We start from the raw sequence: 20,240 nt of genomic DNA on the forward strand, positions 1-20,240 counted from the left end.
GATTTGGTTTTGTTGTTGCTGCTGCTGCTGTTGTTTACCCCTTTTTTTGGGATGGGGGGGCGGTAATCTCCAGAATTTAGCACAGTGTGGGTACTTCATAAATGCTAGTTGACTGATTCAGGAATTCTACATTCTGGTCAAACTAGCTATTCTAAAAACTTAACATTCCATCCACCACCCCTATGCTAAATAAATGTTTGTGGAATTTAATTGCATTACATTATTTGGACATCCTACAACACCATAACATTACCATGGTGTTTAGTACTTCTAGACACATATAAGACACATATACCAGGACTCGTATATTCCAAGAACAGATTATTATAATGTACTTGACCCAAATGATCTATATTAGTGAATTAATAATCACGACTCACATCTATAAAACAACAACCCAAAGAGATACCAGGTAGTACAAATGTTATTGTTACATTAGTGTCAGGAAGACCTGGGTTCAAGTTCTACCTTTGAAACATACAGGCTGTGGGACACTGGGAAAATCACTTCTCCTCTCTGTGCCCCAGGCTATCTCTAGACTACAAAATTACAGATAAGTCTATATTGGGGGAGAGAATTTCTACGGATGAAATCATAGGTCTGAACAACAACAACAACAACAACAACAACAACAACAACAACAACCCAACAAAAAAAACCCAAACAATTAAAAAAAAATACATGAGGCAACTGGTTCAGAGAAAATAGTCACTTTACCATGGTCCCACAAACCCAGCACATGTCACAGGCAGGACTTCACTCCTGTCTTCTGATTCTCCTTCTAATACTCTTTCTACTATAGTATGTTGTCTCTCTCAGTTGATTTCTTAATCTTTCTGCTATAAAAGCAACTACTACTAAATACTTAAGCATGAAATAGAATTAAATGGATTCATTTGAAAAACCTTTAAAGTGTGGCTTTAGATATTTTAGGCTAAGTGAATTTTAATGAAAATGTCATGAACTTTATACCAATTTTTACAAATATTTAATAATTTACTCATTTATTTTAAAATATAAAAATTTTAAAATACATTAAATAAACAAAATAAACTTTACTAATTTATTAATACTGAACAACGCACAGAAACTGGTACTGAAAGAAATTGGGCTTTTCCAAAAAATCTAGGTAATGTAAATTCTCATTCGGTTTTGACCACGTAGTTTGCTGATAGTCTATTGTGAAGTGATGAAAAATGACGACTTTGCATATTTTGTGTCAAAGGTATTTAAAGTGATTTTGCAACCAGTCTCTGCAGATTATTTTCTTGGTTCCTTAGAACAAGTTGGAAGATAAACTTTGGTCAGTGTATTATACTATGCCCTTTGTAATTAAATAACCCAAGATAGTGTGTGTTTGGTAGAGATTTAAATTCCAAACCTGATTAAAAAGAGCTGTTAAGACTTGCAAGATTAAAAAAAAAAAGTCCTGTTAAATGTTACCAACCAAATTCACACACATTATGGGGCCATTGGAAACCTTAAGGTGTTTGTGGATTGAGTGTAGCCAGATTTGGAACTAGGGCAACTTCAATTCAGATCACACCTTTGACACTTCTTAGCTCTGTGTGGGACAAGGGTAGCCTCTGGGCTTCAGGCTGCTCTCAAAGTTACCCAAGTTGCTATCTCTTACCTACTAAGTTATTGATTGCTGTGCCAATTATTATATAATATATTGTTGTCTGTAGCCATTGATTAAATGTCATGTTCATGTTAATAATCTTTTAATTCTTCTTTCTAATCATATAGGTTTGCTAGGTAAGTTATTAAACTAATAACTACAAAAAAGATAATATACTTCAATTTGCAAGCGGCTTTCATCCAATGAACTAAACAAAGATAACATCAAGGGCACAACACAACAGTCTTGATATTGCACCTGGAAGCTGAAAGCATCAATTCCTGACAAAAAGACATCTGTTGGGTTTTGATGAGCCATAGAATGAATCAGTTTTTAAATATCTTACTTTTCAAATGCATCTTCTATCTCCTATGTTTTCCTGAAAATGTCCTTCATTGGGGCAGCTAGGTGGCACAGTGGATAAAGCACTGGCCCTGGATTCAGGAGGACCTGAGTTCAAATCTGGTCTCAAACACTTGACACTTACTAGCTGTGTGACCCTGGGCAAGTCACTTAACCCTCATTGCCCCGCAAAAAACCCAACAACAACAAAACTGTCTTTAATCTGAGGATTCCATATGTGTGTATGTATTATGTATATATAGAGACAGACAGACAGACAGAGACAATGATTAAAAAGTTTTGGCAAGAGACTAGGGAATAGTCTGAGCAACCTTTTGTTTCTAGGATGGAATATAATTTGTTTCATTGACCAATTCATGTAGGAATCCTTAAATTTATACAGGAATTTCCTTTTCCCTTTGTCTAGATACTGAAGATTTTTTTTTTACAAGATCAAACAAACAAACACAAACTTTCTCCCCACATCTACAACTAAATCCTAAAAGATATTTTTAGGTGAGATAACAAAGCCTTCTTAGGCAGGTAGTGCAGTGGATAGAGAACCAGACCTGGCATCAAGAAGACCTGAGTTCAAATCCAACCTCAGATACTTACTAGCCCTGTGAGCCTAGGCAAGTCACTCAACCCTGTTTGCCTCAGTTTCCTCAACTGTAAAATGAGCTGGAGAAGGAAATGGCGAACCACTCCAGTATCTTTGCTGAGAAATCCCCAATGGGGTTATGAAGAGTCAGACATGACTGAAATGACTCAATAACAACAACAAAACCAAATCCTTGGAACTGAGACTTGAAATCATGCAAACAAACTACAGGGAATGCACCATGGAGGATACAAAAGACAAGAGGGCTCAGATCTGGGATTTCACTGGTTTGGGGACCTCCTGGAGGAGGAAAACTCCCTTTCCTAATACAGGGTGGCAGCTTCTCTGCCATTTATAGTGTGAAGAGAGGTGCTTAGAGAGGTGGTGTCAGACTTAGGAAGAAAAAGGTCACTAGTCCCTACAAAAGGATGCCTGAAGTAGAATATTGACTTGGTTTTAAAATGCATTCTTCTCTATGTTTTATTGCATTTGTATTTTGTTAAATCCTTTCTAATCACATTCTCATTTGGAAGTGTTATGGGTCATGTGGGGGCCCCTGGGCCAGTGTGGGGGTGGGGGGGAGGGGCAGGGTTTGACACCTCCCCTCACAGCCCTTGGGTGTGTGTGTGTGTGATGTTTAAGTTTCTGGTCTAGAGTCACACAGACAGCATATGTCAGAGGTAGACCTCGACTTGAATCCAGGTCTTTCTGGCTCTGAGTTTGGTTCTCCATCCACTAGCCTGAGGGGCTGCCTCTCACACTTCACATACTTGAAAAGATAAGGAGGAATACAAGGCTCCATATTACTGCTCAGCCTACTTCAGTTAGGCAGATATTGCTTCAATGAAATTCCTTAATTAAATTCAACAAGCCTATATTAAGTATGTACCAGGAATAAGGCACTGTACAGAGACGAAACCCAACCAAACAAAAATTAAAATGGGGGAATACAAAATACACACACACATATGTACACATATACACATATATACACACATTTGTGTGTGTATACATATATATATAAATATAAAGTATTCATGAAGTTATAAAAAGTGAGTTCAAGAGGGAGAGAGGTGACTCACAATTGAAGACACTTGAGATGAGCCTTGAAAGAAGCTAGGAATTCTACCAGGACTACATGAGGGGGGAGGGCACTACACCCATGGAAGACTGCTTATGTAAAACACCAAGGATGGATTTTATGACTTTGGGGGGGGCGGGGCAATGGGGGTTAAGTGACTTGCCCAGGGTCACACAAGCTAGTAAGTGTCAAGTGTCTGAGGTCAGATTTGAACTCAGATCCTACTGAATCCAGGGCCAGTGCTTTATCCAGTATGCCACCTAGCTGCCCCGCAAGGATGGATTTTAAATGCTGTGTACAGGGAGCAGCTAGCTGACCAGTATGACTAGGAGAGAGAGTGTGTTAGGGAGAATAATATAAAATACGCCTGGAAAGATAGGAAGGTGCTATACTGTGTGGGGTTTTATCCTAGAGGAAATAGGAGAGTCAATGAAGATTTCTGAGTAAGAAAGTGACGAAGTCAGATTGATGTTTTAGTAACATCAACTTGAAAGCTGTGTGGGGAATGAATTGGAGAGGGGAGAGACTCCCTAGGGAGTCTCCAGCTCCAAATAGGAGGCTCTTTCAATAATATAGGTGATATATCTGATTGTTTACTGCCTCAGGGAGAGGGGAGGGGAGAGAGGGAAGGAGAGATAAAATTTGGAACTCAAAACTTTAAATAAAAATGTTTATTATCATAAAAATATATAGGTGAATTCACTCACATTCATCCATTTGTTCATTGGGCATTTATTAATGAAAAAATAATATAGATGAGACTGAGAGGCCGAGGTAGGGTAGAGGACACAAGGGTCTATTGTGATGGTAGAAACAACAAGATTCTGGGGCAGCTAGGGGGTGCAGTGGATAAAGCACTGGCCCTGGAGTCAGGAGGGACTTGAGTTCAAATCTGCCCTCAGACACTAGATACTTACTAGCTTTGTGACCCTGGGCAAGCCACTTAACTGTCGATGTCCCCCAAAGAGAAAGAAAGAAACAACATTTATTGACTTTTTTTTTAATATGGAGGGATGAAGGAGAAGGAAGAGTTAAGAATAATGCTAAGGTTCAGAACTAGGTGACTGGAAAGATGGCAGTGCTCCTAATAAAAATAGGGAAGTTTGGAGAGAAAAATATCATGTATTGCATTTTGTACATATATATGGAACTTGAGAGGACAGGACATTAATGGGGAAGATGTCCAGAAGGCAGATGCTAATGCTTGATTGGAGAGAGAGAGAGAGTTATTTGAGAGCAGAGACTGGGTTTTTTTTTTTTTTCCATTTCTTGCTTCCCATTGCCTGGAACAGTACCTGACACATGATGTGAACTTAATAAATATTTGTCAATTGATTAATTGGATATGTAGATAGGAATCATGTGCATAGAAATAAGTGAATGGATTGGAGCTGATGAGACCACCTGGAGAAAGGATATAGAGAAAGAAGAGGAGAGGATCCAGGATAGTGTTAAGGGCTAAAATTCTAGCTAAACTGTCTAAAATATCTAATGAGTGGTCGCCAATAAATTATAAGCTTTAGCAAGAGTTAGACTTTTAAGCATTTATTAAGGAGAATAAGAATTTGGTAAAGAGAGAGAGAAAGGCCTAGATTTCTATCTATTAAAGGGAGAGCTCATTTCTAGCTCCCTTCTCCGCCAGCGTCCTCAGGAAAGAGCGCGAGACTGAGCGCCAGTCTCTTCCTTCCTCCTCCCACTAGCCCGCGTCACTTCCTGACTCCTGGTCTTGCCCTCAAAGACCTTCCCTTCATGGGCAGAACTCTTCTACAGTAAGTCTCCAGCAGGTGGCGTCATTCCAATCGTTACAATAGGGCCTTGGGGATGCCCACTGTTAGTTAGTGGGGGTAGGTTGATGATCTAGTCAGTCAGTCAGTCAATCAATGAACTATGTACTAGGCACTGCGCTAAGAACTGGGAATATAAAGGAAGGTAAAAGACAAAACCTATTCTTAAAGAGTTCACAGTCTAGCAAATGAGACCCAGAATGGAACTATCATACAGAAAGGAAGGTGAACCAAGAGAACAGTGTTAAACAAGCCAAGAAAGATAATAGTGTCCAAGAAGAAGGGGTGGTCAATGGTCTCAAAGAACTAGAGAGGTCAAGAGAGAGAGGAGAGAGGTCAAGTACACTGACAGCCTTCGACAATGTCAAAGGTAGCACTCAAAGAGGTCAAAAAGGATGAGGATGGAGAAAAGGCCTTTGGATTTATAAATAAAGAGATTTATGATAATCTTGATAAAAACATTTTCATCTGAAATGGGGTTAGAAACCAGCTTATAAGGGGTGAAAAAGCAGACAGGAGGAAAAAAATAAATGGAGACAGAATTATAGATGACCCTTTCTAGGATATAGGTTGTGAAAGGAAGATGAGATATAGGGTAATAGCTTGAGGGGAGAGCAGGGTCAAAGTGATATGTTCATGATAGGGGATGCCTGAGCACCTTGTAGATGGCAGAAATGAATCCAGTGGATAGGGAATTATAGCTAGGAAATTGAAAGAAGCCAGAAAAGTCAGGAGTCAGGAATGAGGAAGGAGAACTTTTCAGTTATGAAAATGACCAGAATTGGGAGAATGAGCAAGGAGACCAATGTCACTGCACAGAATATGTGCAGGGGATTAAGGAACATAAAATGTGACTATCAAGGTAGAAAGGGGCCAGGTCATGAAGGGCTTTTTTTTTTTTCTGTTTGCTTAGAATTTTATTTTCCAAATTACATGTAAAAACAAATTTTGACATCAGTTTTTAAAAACTGTGTTCCAACTTCTCTTCTTCCCTTCCTTTCCACCCCCAAGAACTCAAGCAATTCCATATGTTATACCTGAGGAGTCATGCAAAACATCTCCACATTAGCCAGGTTGTGAGAGAAAAGAGACAAAAATAAAACTTCAGATTAAGGAACTATCAAAAAAAATTAAGGGCTTTTGAAAGCCAAACAGAGGGCTTTGTATTTGATCCTAGAGGCCATAGAGAGCCAGTGGAGTTTATTGAAGGTGGCAGGGGTGAGGTGACATGGTCAGAACTGTACTTTAGGAAGATCGATTTGATAACTGAGTGGAGGATAAACTGGAGCAGGGAGGGATTTGAGGGAGTGGGACAAACTCGAGGGCTTTTGAAATGAGGTGGGCCTGTGCCACAGTGGCGGCAGTGTCAGAGGAGGTACATACAAGAGTTATTGGGAAGATAGAATCAATAGGACTTGGCAACAGATTGAGGATGAGGGCAGTGAGAGAGAGAGAGAAATTAAGGAGAACACATAGATTGTAAGCCGGGTAACTGAGGGGATGGTGGTACCCTGAAAAGTAAGAGGGAAGTTATAAGGAAGAGTTATCTGTGGAGTGAAAAATAAGGAGTTTTGGATATGTTGATTTTAAGATCTCCACAGGACATTTATTTTGAGGTATCAAGCAGGCAGTTGTAGATACAAGTCTGGAGGTCCTCAGAGAGGTTATGGCTCAATAGATAGATTTGACAGTCATCAGCATAAAGATGATAATTTAATCCATGGTAGCTGATGAAGTCACCAAGTAAAAGAGTATAGGAGAAGAGAATAGGGTCCAGGTCCCTTGGGGGACACCCATGATTAGCAGGTATGATTTAGATGAAGATCCAGCAAAAGAACTGAGGAGCAGTCAGAAAGAAAGGTAGGAGAAACAGGAGAGAGTAGTGTAACAACCTTTTAGGGCAGCTAGGTAGATAGAACACCAGGTGTAGAGTAAGGAAGCCCTGAATTCAAATCCAACCTCAAAATACTTACTAGTTATGTGACCCTGGGCAAGTCACTTAACCTCCGGTTCATCATCTGTGAAATGGGAATAATAATAGCACCTACCTTGCAGGGTTGTTGTGAGGATTGAATGAGATGATAATTGTAAAGTGCTTAGCACAGTAATTGGCATATATAGTAAGTGCTATATAAATGTTAGTGATGATTATTGTTGTTGTTACTAACAAAGACCTAGAGAGAAAGAGAGTTTCAAGGAGAAGAGAGTAATTGAGAGTATCAAAGGCTACATGCAGAGATATCATGGAAGATGAAGACTGAGAAAAGGTCATTAGAGTTGGCAGTTATGAGATCACTGATAACTTTGGAAAGAACAGTTTCAGTTGAATGATAAGGTCAGAAGCCAGGCTTTAGAGTGTTAAGAAGAGTGAAAAAGGAAATAGAAATCCTGATTATAGATGACCTCCTCTAGAAGTTTTGCCATTAAATCAAGAAGAGATAATGAAAAATAGTTATTGGGGGTGAGTGGGTCAAGTGAGGGTCTTTTGAGGATAGGGGAGAAATGGCTGGTAGACAAGGAGAGATAGAAGTAATTAATGAGAGAGTAAGGATGAGGCAGGGGACAATCTACTGGAAAAGAAAGAATGGATGGGGTTTCCATGGAAAGGAGAAAGGGCCCTTCTTCTTGAGAGACAGGATGAGGAGGAGATAGTGGGGTAAGGCATTTGAGTCATGTGAGAAGAGGAGGAAGAGATAAGAGGGAGCTCTCTGCAAGTTGATGTAATTTTTTCAGTGATGTGGTCCTTAGGGTGAGGTCCACAAGGTGTCATCCACAGCTGGGATGGTGGGGGCAGGGGGAATTATGGGAGGCTTGAGAAAGGAAAGGTGTGAGAAAGTGTCTATGTCCTGAGTGGACATAGTCAATTAAGGAGGTGCAAAAGTATTGCCTTGCTGAGGCAAAAAAGGCCCAGCTGAGATTTTGACCATAAATTTGTAGTGAATCCAAACAGCAGGGTTTCATGCTTTTTTTTTTTTTCCACCTTAATTTAGCAGCACAAGAGGAGGAGAAAAGGCATTGGATGGTGGGAGTAATCCAAAGCTAAGGCCTGGCAGGAAGAAATTTTGAATAGAATAAGTGGGTAAGGGGCAAGAGAGAGAGAGAGAGGACAATGAGGAGTTAAACTGGTTCACCAAGAGGTTAAAATGGGGAAATAGGAGAGAGTATATGTAGTTATATAGGAGTGATAGCCATGGAAAGAAGCTGAGGGGTAGAAGAGTTGGAGGTTGTGATGAGGACCAAGAACAGAATTAGGGACTGCAAGGCAGGGGAAGAGATGAAATGACAACAGGCTGTGATCAGACAGAGGGATTTCAGAGTTCATGAACATGGAAGCAGAATACATGTGATAGATGGTAAGATCAAGGTGGGGTGATGATGACCATGTCTGTGTGTTGTTGAGGTGGGATGGAGAAGTAGGTCATAGGAAATGTACTCATTCGAGGAACTGGAAGGTTAGGGTTTTGTGGGGAGTATCTGAGTGTATGTTGAACTCCCCTAGTGTGAGGATAGGAGTTGGGAGAGAGAGAGAAAGGGAGACAGAGACAGAGAGACAGAGAAAGATCCAGGCACTGAATTCACTGAGGAAAGGAGGGTGTCCTTGAAGTTGGTAAATAACAGCTACCAGAATCTTGATGGGGTGATAAATATAGATTCAGTGACCTCAAAGGAGAGCTTTACTCAATGATAGAGAGAGAGAGTATAGAAGTGGCAATAGGGAGCAAGGAGTATTCTAATTCCCCTCTCATGATTAATTGGCATATAAATAAAAGGGCTACCAATGTGGAAAGGATGGCCAGAGAAGCTGTCATCAGGAAAGAGCCAGATCTCAGTAAATTCCTGTAGATCAAAGCAATGAGAAAGGAATAGTTTAAAAATGAAAGCAAGTTGTTAGCTCTGGAGTGGACATTCCAAAGAATGCAGTGGAAGGGGGTGGGTAGCTTTAGATTTCGACATTTTTTTGTTTTTGTTTTTTTTGCGGGACAATAGGGGTTAAGTGACTTGCCCAGGGTCACACAGCTAGTAAGTGTCAAGTGTCTGAGGCTGGATTTGAACTCAGGTCCTCCTGAATCCAGGGCTGGTGCTTTATCCACTATGCCACCTAGCTGTCCCCTTTAGATTTCAACTTTGAGGGGTGGGACAGTTGGATTGCAAAGGATGGAAATAATAATAATAATAGGAATAATAGCTAATATTTATATAACTCTATGTGTCAAGAACTGTGTTAAGAGCTTTACAATTATTATTTCATTGATCCTCATGACAACCTTAGGAGGCAGGTGCTATTAATATGCCCTTTTTACAGATGAGAAATCTGAGACCAACAGGGGTTAAGTGGCTTGTCCAGGGTCATGCAGCTAGTGTCTGAGGCCAGATTTGAACTCAGATCTTCCTGGCCCGAGGCCCAGCTCTTTATTCACTGTGCCACCTAACTGGGGAACAGTCAGAATGGATTTAAACAAATAACAGCTGGAGGTTCAGAGTCATGAGGACAGGGAGGGTCTGACTGGATGGGAATTTCTTAAATCATTTAGAGGGGGGAGGTACCTGAGTTGGGACAGGTTCAGGTGAGGGGCCTGGTATAGGCAGAGTTGCCAGAAGTCACAGAAGGGTATTAGGAGGGAGGAAGATGGAATGGCAGCCCCAGGAAGCCTGGCACTAGGAAACTAGATGGATGATAGCATTGGCCTTGGAGTCAGGAAGACATGAGTTCAAAACTTACCTCAGTTACTGGCTGTGAGAATCTGGGAGAGTCTATCTACTTCAGTTTCCTCAGCTATTAAATAGGGATAATAGCACTAAACTTCCCAGAGTTATGATGAGGATCACATTAGATAATGTTTGCAAAGCATACTAAGTAGGGTGCCTGGCACATAACAGGTTTGTTCCCCCCCCCCCCATCCCCTCCCATAGCAGGCAATTTCCTTCTTACCCAGAAAGCTTTAAACCGCACCAAGACTTTTGGGACACCTTGTACTGTAAAGTGCCTAATGGGTGGTCCATACACTTGATGCTTTCTTTAGATGTTTGGAGGTTATAGAAATTAGCTGGAGTGGTTAGAGAAGACTTGAAGGAGGAGGTAGGAAAGGGGGTCAGGATTAGAGGAAGGGCTAGCCAAGAGGATTAGTGAGCAAAGGCCAGGGGCCCCGAATGGGTCAGATATGCTCAAGAAATGAGCAACTATGTCACTCTGGATGAAACAGAGGATTCCTGTAGGGAGTGATAAAGTTAAGGGGAAAAAAAGTTGGGGCCAGCTTTCGGAGGTCTTTGAATTCTTTGAAGAATCAGGACATGGTGGAGTAAAGATGGTAGGTAGAGCAGATTCAGAACTAAGATGGTAGAGTATCAGGAAGCAAAGCAGCCAAGTTTCCAACCACAAAACTCCTCCAAATAAACCTAAAAATGCACCAGACTGAATCCTAATGGGGAAATCCAGAAAAAATCTCACTGAGTCCTTTGTTTGAGCCAGGTTGGCATATGGAGACAGACAGAGGAGTCTACTGACACTGGGGATGGTGTTGGGGCAGGAACACACAGGCATAGAGAGCACTCAAGCATCCAGGGAGAACCTGTGCACCAGAGAGAGAGGGCATCCTAGACCTAGATCCATACTGGGGTAGTGATGGAAACAGGTACCAACTGGAATCTTCGTTGCCCACTATGCAGTGCTGGGTCACAATCCTATACACAGGGGTAGTGCTGCTGGAGAAAGAAGCAAGTTCAGAAGCAAACAGCAGTGGTTTGGTTCAAACTACAGGGGCAGAAAAGGATCTCAGTTCCAGCCCCTAGACCAGCCTGAAGAGGAATAACCAGAGCAGGAATCCCAGACCAAAGGAGAGCCAGCTCTTCTGTTACTCCGAACCAGCAGAATTTGCAGCTAGTTGATAGGGGCTGAGTTCAGTAGCATTCTGTTGTTTCTCTGACCCAAACCCAGGTCAGGTATTGACAGGGCTCAGACCCAGGAGGCAGCAATCAGACTTTGCCCTGGATCAGACCACTTTAGGAACATAAAAGTTTACAGGCCCCCAGTTTTTGCATGAGAGCCTGGAGTAACACAACACTTGCTTCCCTAAGAAAGCAGCAACAGGACCAGCCCAGACCTCCCCTCCAAAGGTGGCATGGAGCTGAGCCCTAACATTAAGTCCAAAATCAGGAAACAGGTTGAAAGAAAGGGCAAACAATAATAATAATACTTTATTTACTTCCAGGCGCTGTGCTATGTGCTTTACAATTATTATCTCATTCAATCCTCAACAACCCTGGGAGGCTGGTGTTATGAATATTGCCACTTTACAGCTGAGAAAACTGAGATAAACAGAGGTTAAGTGACTTGCCCAGGGTCACACAGCTGGTAAGTGTCTGTCTGGATTTGAAATTAAGCCTTCCTGTCTCCAGGTCTAGGTGCTCTCTCTTCTGTACCTCCTGAGCAAAAAAAGAACTCCACCATAAAGAGCTATTATGGTAGCTGGGATATTTAAGACACAAGTACAAAAGAAGAGAATGATGTACCTACAAGTAATGCCACAGAGAAAAACCAAAACTTGGGCAAAAACTCAACTAGAATTCCTGGAAATGATGAAGCAAAAGGAGGAGAGAGAGACAGAAAGAGAGAGAGAGAGAGAGAGAGAGAGAGAGAGAGAGAGAGAGAGAGAGAGAGAGAGAGAGAGGGAGAGAGGGAAAGAAGAGAGGGAGGGAGAGAGGAAGATGGAGAGGGAGAGAGGGAGGGAGAGAGGAAGACGGAGAGGGAGAGAGGGAGGGAGAGAGGAAGAGGGAGAGAAAGAGAGAGAGAGAGAGAGAGAGAGAGAGAGAGAGAGAGAGAGAGAGAGACATATGCTTTTATTAATGGAATAAAAGAGCTTGAAGAAAAAAATGGAAAAGAAATGAGAGCTATGAAAGAAAGGACTGGAAAGGGAATCAACAGTTTGTTGTCCCAAACAATATATTTCCTTATCCAAGTTACAAACTTCCTGAAAAATAGAATGGATCAAACAGAAACCAATAACTCCATAAAACAACAGATATTAAAACAGAATCAAAAGGTTGAAAAATAGAAGACAATATAAAGTATCTCATAGCAAAAACAACCTGAAAAACAGATGGAAGAGAAAAAAATGAAGAATCATTGGACTATCTGAACACTATGAACAACAACAACAACAACAAAGAAAGTGTGCAGGTCTTTTAGATGAAGGTAAAGTAGAAATAAAAAGAATCCACTAGTTCCCTCCTGAAATAAGCTCCAAAATGAAATTTCCAGGTTACGACATAGCCCAAATCCAAAGTTTCCAGGTAAAAAAAAATACAGCAAGCAGTCAGAAAGCAAGATTTCAAATACCAAGATGCACACAGGATTTAGCACCCACCACTATAAAGGAGTAGAAATCTTGAAATATATTCCAGAAGGCAAAGGATATGAGTTTATAGATCAAGAAAAATTTACCCAGCAAAATGCATATAATGCAACAAGGGGGAAAATGGATCTTTAATGAAATAAAGAATTTCTAAGCATTCCTGATGAAAAGATCAGAGTTGTATAGAAACATTAAGTCCAAAAACAGGAGTTAAGAGAAACATAAAAAAAAGTAAGCATGAACAAAGGAAGATTGGAGAAAATTATCTCACATAATCAGGGTGTGACATCTAGAGAAACAAGGGGGGGGGGGGAGCTGACATTTCAGCCTCACTCTCATTTGAATTTGGTAAACCAAGGAAGAATATACACATACATACACCTGAGTATAGAAATATATTTCATTCAATATAGGAAGGAAAGGGGAGAAGTAGATAGGGGAAATTGGAAGGAGAGTAGATCAAAAGAGGGATTAGTCCTAAGAAAAACAAACTTTAAGTTTGTAGAAAAACATTTAAATCTCTTTTGCAGTGGCAATGAATGGGAACCTGAATGGGGAGGAGGGTATAAATTGAGGAACGGATGGAATAATCTTGTAAGAAGTATTGAAGGCAGTGGATTCAGAGAAACCTGGGAAAACTTGTAGGAACCAGTGCCAAGTGAAGTGAGCAGAAACAGAACAATTTGTACAATGATAGCAATATGGTGAAGGCAAGCAACTTGCCTCATGTGAAGCTGGAGAAAGAATCAACTCCTATCAGCATAACTAACCAGGATTCCAGAGGACTAATGATGAAACATGCTCTACCTACCTCCTGATAGAGGGATTTTAGAAGAAAAAAAGGATTAAGTGCAAAATGAGACAATTTTTAAAGGACATGATCAATGTGGGAATCTGTTTTTATTGACTATATATATTTATAACAGGATTTGTTCTTCTTTAGTTCCTATGTGTATGGAGTTGAGTATGGGGGGGGGGGCGTTGAGTGGAAGGGTGAGAAGGTAGATTATTGCTGACTGAAAAAATTTATATGTAAGTTTATATACATTTAAAAAAAAATTTGGGCTTGATCTTTAAAGGCCACAGCTCATAGGTCCTTAAGGCTTACAAAGAGCTACTTCACATTAATCCAGAGGGGCAAATATTCCTCATTTTACAGATAAGGAAACTGAGGCTCAATGTCTGACTCAACTTCACCCAGCTCATAGCAGTGACATAAAGAAACCACCTTCAGTTAGATTGTTCTGACAGTCAGGTATCAACAGGATGACTTCGGCCAGGTATAGGCAGGAGGACTAATTAAAAGACTTTTTTGAAATTGTGTTTGTGTGTGTTTGCTTGTGTCTGATTGGGGGGGGGGAGGGAGAGGGAGGAGTCAGGATGACTGCGCTATGACACGAACACAATTCCAGAATTCTCGTAGGTGTAGCTCTCATAGTCTTTTCCTAGGAATCTTATATTCGTGAAATTAAGGCACCAAAGGGAGCCGGCTTTGGGCGGCTCCCCCCCGCCTAGTTGCTTTTCTATGCTTCCTCCCTCTTGGGTTTCCTCTCCAGCTGGACCCTTCCCTTTTCTTCCTTCCTCCCGGCTCCTTTCTCTCTTCTCCTTCCCCGCCCCTCGTTTCTCGCCCCACCTCTCTCCCGCAGTTCAGCCCCTCCCTTGACACCTCCCCCTCCCCTTTAGGTCGCTGACTCGCCCAGCTGCCACGTTTCACTGATGACATCACCGAGGTCGCTCGGTTTTAGCCAATCCGCTAGGGGGAGTCAGAGCGGATCCTTCTCCCGAGAGACGGTCGGGAGGGGAGAGGAAAGGGGGGGGAAGTGGGGTAAAGTGGGGTGGTCGACAGCTCCCTCAATGCGCATGCGCCGAGGGCGCCGGGCTCGTCGGGAAAGCGAGTCCCAGCCTCCTTGCCAAACCATCTGGCTGCGGGGCCCCCAGGCGCGCGCCTGGACTATCTTGCCCGGCATGCAGTGCGGTGCGGCCGCCCTCTGGGCTGTGTAAAGGCCCTCGGTCTGAGGCTTCCCTATTTCCTGGTTCGGCGGCGGCCATTTTGGGTGGAAGCGAGAGCCGAGCGGCGGCGGCGGCGGCGGCGGCAGTGGCAGCTGATTGTGTTCACTGAGTGCGGAGGGAGCAAGACGTTTGCTCTCCCGGAACGGACTTTCTAATTCTTTTCCGTCGGTTCCGGGCGCGGAGAATCAAGGCGGCAGCGGCGGTAGTAGCAGCAGTACCAAGGGCGGAGGTGGCGGCGGCGGCGGCGGCGGCAGCTGCAGTGACATGTCCAGCATGAATCCCGAATAGTGAGTGAGGGGCCGGGAGCGGGACCGAGGCCGAGGCCAGGCCCAGGCGCTGAGGGACGGGTACCGGGCAGGAAGAGGAGGAGCTCGGGGCCCTAGCCAGGCGATGCCGGGCCGGGCCGGGCCGGGCAGAGCCGAGCCGAGCCGAGCCGGAGACGGCCGTCGCGCCGTCGAGTGAGGCCCGCCACTCTGAGCTGGGCCGAGCCGGGCCAGGCGGGCCCCATTGTCTGACGACGGAGGGGGTGCGGCTGAGAGGGAGCCGCAGGACCCGGGTAGGGGGGGCGGGGTCCGGTGAAATGGAGGCTCCCTGAAGCAGACTCGGGGAGGAAGGGGGGAGGGAGTGAGAGATTGCCTCGGAGGGCCCGACGAGGGGTTCCTTTCTCAGAGGGCAGGGACTTCCGCGGAACGGCTGGGTTATTTCGGGGGGGGGGCCCGGGATGGGGTGCTGTCAGAGCCGGCTCCTGGTCCTGCTCCCCTAGCGGGCGGGGCAGGGCCATGGGCAGAGGGGAACGGCTCCTCTCAGCCGAACTTGTTCTGCCCTCCTTCCTCGGGGCCCCGCCGGGCTGCAGGTGAACATGGACGTTCCTCTGGGACCCGGGGAAGAGGAGGGGGGCGAGGAAGGCTAAGGGTAGGGAGCGACTTTTAAAATGGATTTGCCCCGAGTCCTGTTTCCCGGAGGAATTCTGCGAGAGCGAGGGAGTCAGTTCCCCAGTCTTCCTAAGAACCTGGTCATTTGGGGTAGAGTGACTTCGTCGCCCTCTAAAACCCTGGAGGAGAACCTCAGGCCCAAGTACACCGACCTATCATTACCTTGTGAGAGCGAACACAGTGAAGTAGCCTGTCACACTGTGTGTGGTCCAGAGCTGGCCTGGAGATTTGGGTTCGAGGCCCACCTCTGACCAAAAAAACCCCCACCTGATTCTTGTGTCCCTAGGCAAGTCACCTAAACTCTGTCGGGGCTTCTAGGCCACTCTCTGAGACTCTTAAGTTGCAGAGGAGGTGCTAGCTAACCAAATGGGTGGAAGGAGTTTCTTCACCTAAGAGTTCCGGATACCACTGAAATCACAGGTCTTGTTCCTGTCCTTATCCTTTAAGCCATAGTAGAAAGAGAAACTGGTGGGATCTTTGGTAGATCTGCAAGTTTTGGATTACCTTACCTGAATGCTTGCAGATAAGGAATGAGGTTTCATGACGTGTCATGAAAAGTTAATGCATTTCTTTTTCTTGCTTAATCGAGAAGCAGCGACAGCAGATGTGACATACCTGGCACCTTTCCTACTAACTGGAATTCACTTTTCTTGGGAAGATTCTGACTTCCTTCCCCCTCCTCCCCCCAATTTCCTTCCCTCAATACATATAAAATTACTCAAATAGTAATGAGGTGATTGAAGTGGATGCTTTTAAAATAAACAGACATGTAAGAAGGAAAGATTAAGTGATGTCAGGATTTTCTAAATCTTAATAAAAGAGTGTTTTCCTAAAATTTGAAGTTAGTTACTGCTAAATATCCCTGAGCCTCTACCCCCTTCCCCTTTGGTCCACCCATCAGTTTAGCTGACAGTCATGTGTGTGTCACATGGCTCTTGCAAAATGCATTCTGACTGCAGGTTTTGTAACAGTGCGGTTTGGTACTGAAATATTTCCTTTGGTTTGTGTAAAATTGCAGAGAAGGCATCATATTTGATTAGAATTCTGCATATTTCAAGATGTAGCTAATGTTACTATGATTTATTTGCATTCTTGCAGTTCCACCTTTTCCTACAAAGTTCTAGGAAAAGGGGCCCCAAGAAAACAAAGTTGCAGAGCTGACTGGTGTCCTTAGCCACTCCTTAACAGTTTCTTGGCAACAATCAAAAACATGATTTGCTGTTACTTTAGAAGTTGGTGGTCCTGCTGCTCAGGCAGCTTTTTTTCACAGACTCAATTTATTTAAAAAAAGAGGAAACTACTGTATCATCATGATCAAACATTGAATAGACCAGGGCAAGTCACTCCCCCCCCCCCATTTATTTCCTTATTGTAAAAAGGGGGTAAATAGTACCTGCCTAACCCATTCCCAACAGGTTTGATTTGAAGATCAAATGAGATAATATCTGGTGAAGTACTTTGTAAACTGTAAGGTTATTGTTTATTATTATTATTTGAAATCAAACTTTCAATAGGTTGCTTAGGAAAACTTTGGTAGGTAACTCTATCCTGATAGAGTTGCCATTCCAAATTTGATCACTGTTCATAAGGTGCTTGAGCTATGAACGAAAATAAGGCATAGACTCTGCCTTTTAGGGATTTTGCAATTTTAATTGGAAACCAGAGATATACTTATTATCTTACATTGTAATTTATAAATACTATATGAGTGCTGCATAGGAAGGAAGAGATCATCATGGTCTTGGGAAGGCTTGTTTAGGAGGTGCCACTTGAACTGGCCCTTCTTAAAGGAATGGTAGCATTCAGATAAGCAGAAAGGAAAGGAGAGTGCATGTGCAAGGCAAGTGGAACATTGTTGGGCAAAGATGAAAAGGAGGAAAAGCCAGTATTTCTAAAGTGAGTTTCAGATTTTTGTGACTAACGTTAATAAATGTGGTGTGAAATGTGTCTATCTCTATATTGGCTTTTTTTTTTTTTGGTGAGGCAATTGGGGTTAAGTGACTTGCCCAAGGTCACACAGCTAGTAAGTGTTAAGTGTCTGAGGCTGAATTTGAACTCAGGTTCTCCTGACTCCAGGGCCGATGCTCTATCAACTGCACCACCTAGCTGCCCCACTATATTGACTTTTAATGAAGTTGAATGCTTGAGCAGAAACAAGCCCTGAAAGAATAGCTTACTTGTATGATAATTGTTTTTAATAGTTGCATCCTAGCACAGAAAATTGACCTATGACCACACTTGCTGCCTAAACTGGGTCCAATTGAAGTAAAAGGGAGTTTGGAAAGAGGAAGTTTTTGTAAATCTTACAGCTGATGGTGAAAATTATTTGGGACTTGACATGGCATTTAGTGGAAAAGACCAGTAACTTATCAGCAACCAGATTTGAAACATCAGACTTATCAAGACACCTTTCTTGGATTTTGAGGTTTCATTTTCTAATTTAAATTGACACCATTTTTGTGGATAAATATCCTTCATAACTGTCCCATGTGTTCATAGTCAAATACTTAGAAATATTTGCTCCAAGTTGATAGTCATTACTAATATTAAAATGCAGGGAAAGTTTGAAAGAATTTAAAGTGTCACCTTTTTAAAAGCAAACTCCTGGTGTAAGTGGAAAGAACTGAGCACTGGGCTTTACTCATTCCTGGGTTCTACTCCCAGGTATGCCAACCTAACTGTGACTTAGGTGAAGTGATGTAACATTTCTGTATTTCTGATTGCTCATCTGTAAAAGGATGGGGGGGGGTTGGGGGGGTGGGGGGGTGGACTAGATGGTTTGAGGCCCTTATTCTCAAAGCTTATTTTTTGGGGGTAAAGTTGGACTTTAGATGCTAGGCTGGTTCTAGATTGATGTCTGTCCAGCCAAGTGTTCATACTTTGTCATTGGCAAAAGGGATGTTCGGTGGAATAGTATAGGAATCTCCCTCTTTGACAATCTCGACAATTAAGGATGTTTCGTAATTCTTAAGAATTCAGAATAACTCAAAATGAGTTATCTAAAGTCATCCTTTTTGAACACCTTTTTTCTATTTTCAATGCTGCTGTTGAAATCTAATAATAAAAAATGCTCTTTTAGTGGGTAGGAGACAAGACCTATGATTAGAATGGAAAGTTATGGACAGTTAAGTTTTTTGTTGTTTTCATATGAGTTAATATAAAAAGGATTTCCTATAGCTGCTTTGTCTTTGAGAATTTTTTACTTTATAAGTTGTAAAACTTGAAATAATATTGGTAATAAAAAATAATATGGTAATAGTAATTTAAATCTAGTCTCAGACATACTTTAGGTGTATGATCCTGGGCAAATCATTTGTACCTCTGTTTAGGTCACTTTTCTTATCTGTAAAATGGGAACAATAATAACACCAATGTCCCAGGTTGTTATGAGGATCCAGTGTAAAGTGCCTGGCACATTTACAAGGTCCTATATAAATGTTAGCTATTATAATTATTGCTGATAATTATAATAATTGATAACTTCAAAATTGTGTTTTTACTCTTCTGTCCATATTAACCTGACTATTTTGAGATGAATATGAAACAAGCTAGAGTTTGAAATATGGAGTGCTACAAGGAATATGTACTGAGTCAATTAAATTTCAAAATATAGGGAAATGAGCTATTCAAGGGATTGTGGAGTTCTTGTGGGGTGGGGAAGAGGCATTCTAGTTAAGAAGTATTTAACAATGGGGCACCTAGGTGGCACAGTGGATAAAGCACAGGCCCTGGATTCAGGAGTACCTGAGTTCAAATTCCACCTTGGACACTTGACACTTACTGGCTGTGTGACCCTGGGGAAGTCACTTAACCCTCATTGCCGCGCCCCCCCCCCCCAAAAAAAAAGTAGTAGCTTTTAACAAGGGGCAGCTAGGTGGTGCACTTGACATTTATTAGCTGTGTGACCCTGGGCAAGACACTTAACCCTCATTGCCCTGCAAAAAAAAAAAAGTATTTAACAACGGCAAACCATAAAGCTTTACAAAGAAGCTATGATAGTGTTGTTAAAAATTAAAGGATTAGGTGTCTGCTTTCTTAAGGATATTTAAACACTACCTTAGGAATGTACTGTTGTTTTTTTTTTTACAGTGAGAATTATAGTCGATTGAAGTGTAGTATTTTTTATAAGGAGTTCATAAAATTTAAGTCATCAGCTTGAGTCTTTTTAGCAATATTTGTTGACCTTTTAAAATGCCAAGTCTCCAAAATCTCAGCATTTTGAAGTTTTAAAACCAACTTTTGGACTTTGCTCTCTCAGCCATAACAGACTTTGAAGGGCATTTGACCTTTTTAATAATCACCAGAGTTCATAGTAAGTTTCTGCTATTTAATTTGTTTATGAAAATAAAAATGTTAACCAGTTCTTCCAAAAACCTGACATAGTGAAAAACCCTTAGCAAGTATACTCATTGTATGTTGTCAGTTTCTACTCTAGACAGAACTATAGGCTAAAGAAGCAAAAACAACTCAAAAGTAGTATAACATTCAGTTTTAGTTTGTCCCCATGACTTCTTAATGAT

General features: G+C 42.2%; 1 protein-coding gene across 1 annotated transcript in view; it reads left to right on the plus strand.

The window, feature by feature from the left end:
• The first annotated feature begins 14,788 nt into the window (after nucleotides 1-14,788).
• The window catches only part of RAB1A (RAB1A, member RAS oncogene family), a 54,754-nt gene continuing 49,302 nt past the window's right edge, over nucleotides 14,789-20,240 (plus strand). Inside the window, exon 1 of the mRNA XM_043986748.1 lies at nucleotides 14,789-15,075. Within this exon, the coding sequence (XP_043842683.1) occupies nucleotides 15,053-15,075 (23 nt within the window). The 5' untranslated portion in view covers nucleotides 14,789-15,052. The remainder of the gene's footprint in view (nucleotides 15,076-20,240) is intronic.

Source organism: Dromiciops gliroides, chromosome 2 (genome assembly GCF_019393635.1).
Source record: "Dromiciops gliroides isolate mDroGli1 chromosome 2, mDroGli1.pri, whole genome shotgun sequence".
In the NCBI taxonomy this organism is placed as follows: Eukaryota; Metazoa; Chordata; class Mammalia; order Microbiotheria; family Microbiotheriidae; genus Dromiciops; species Dromiciops gliroides.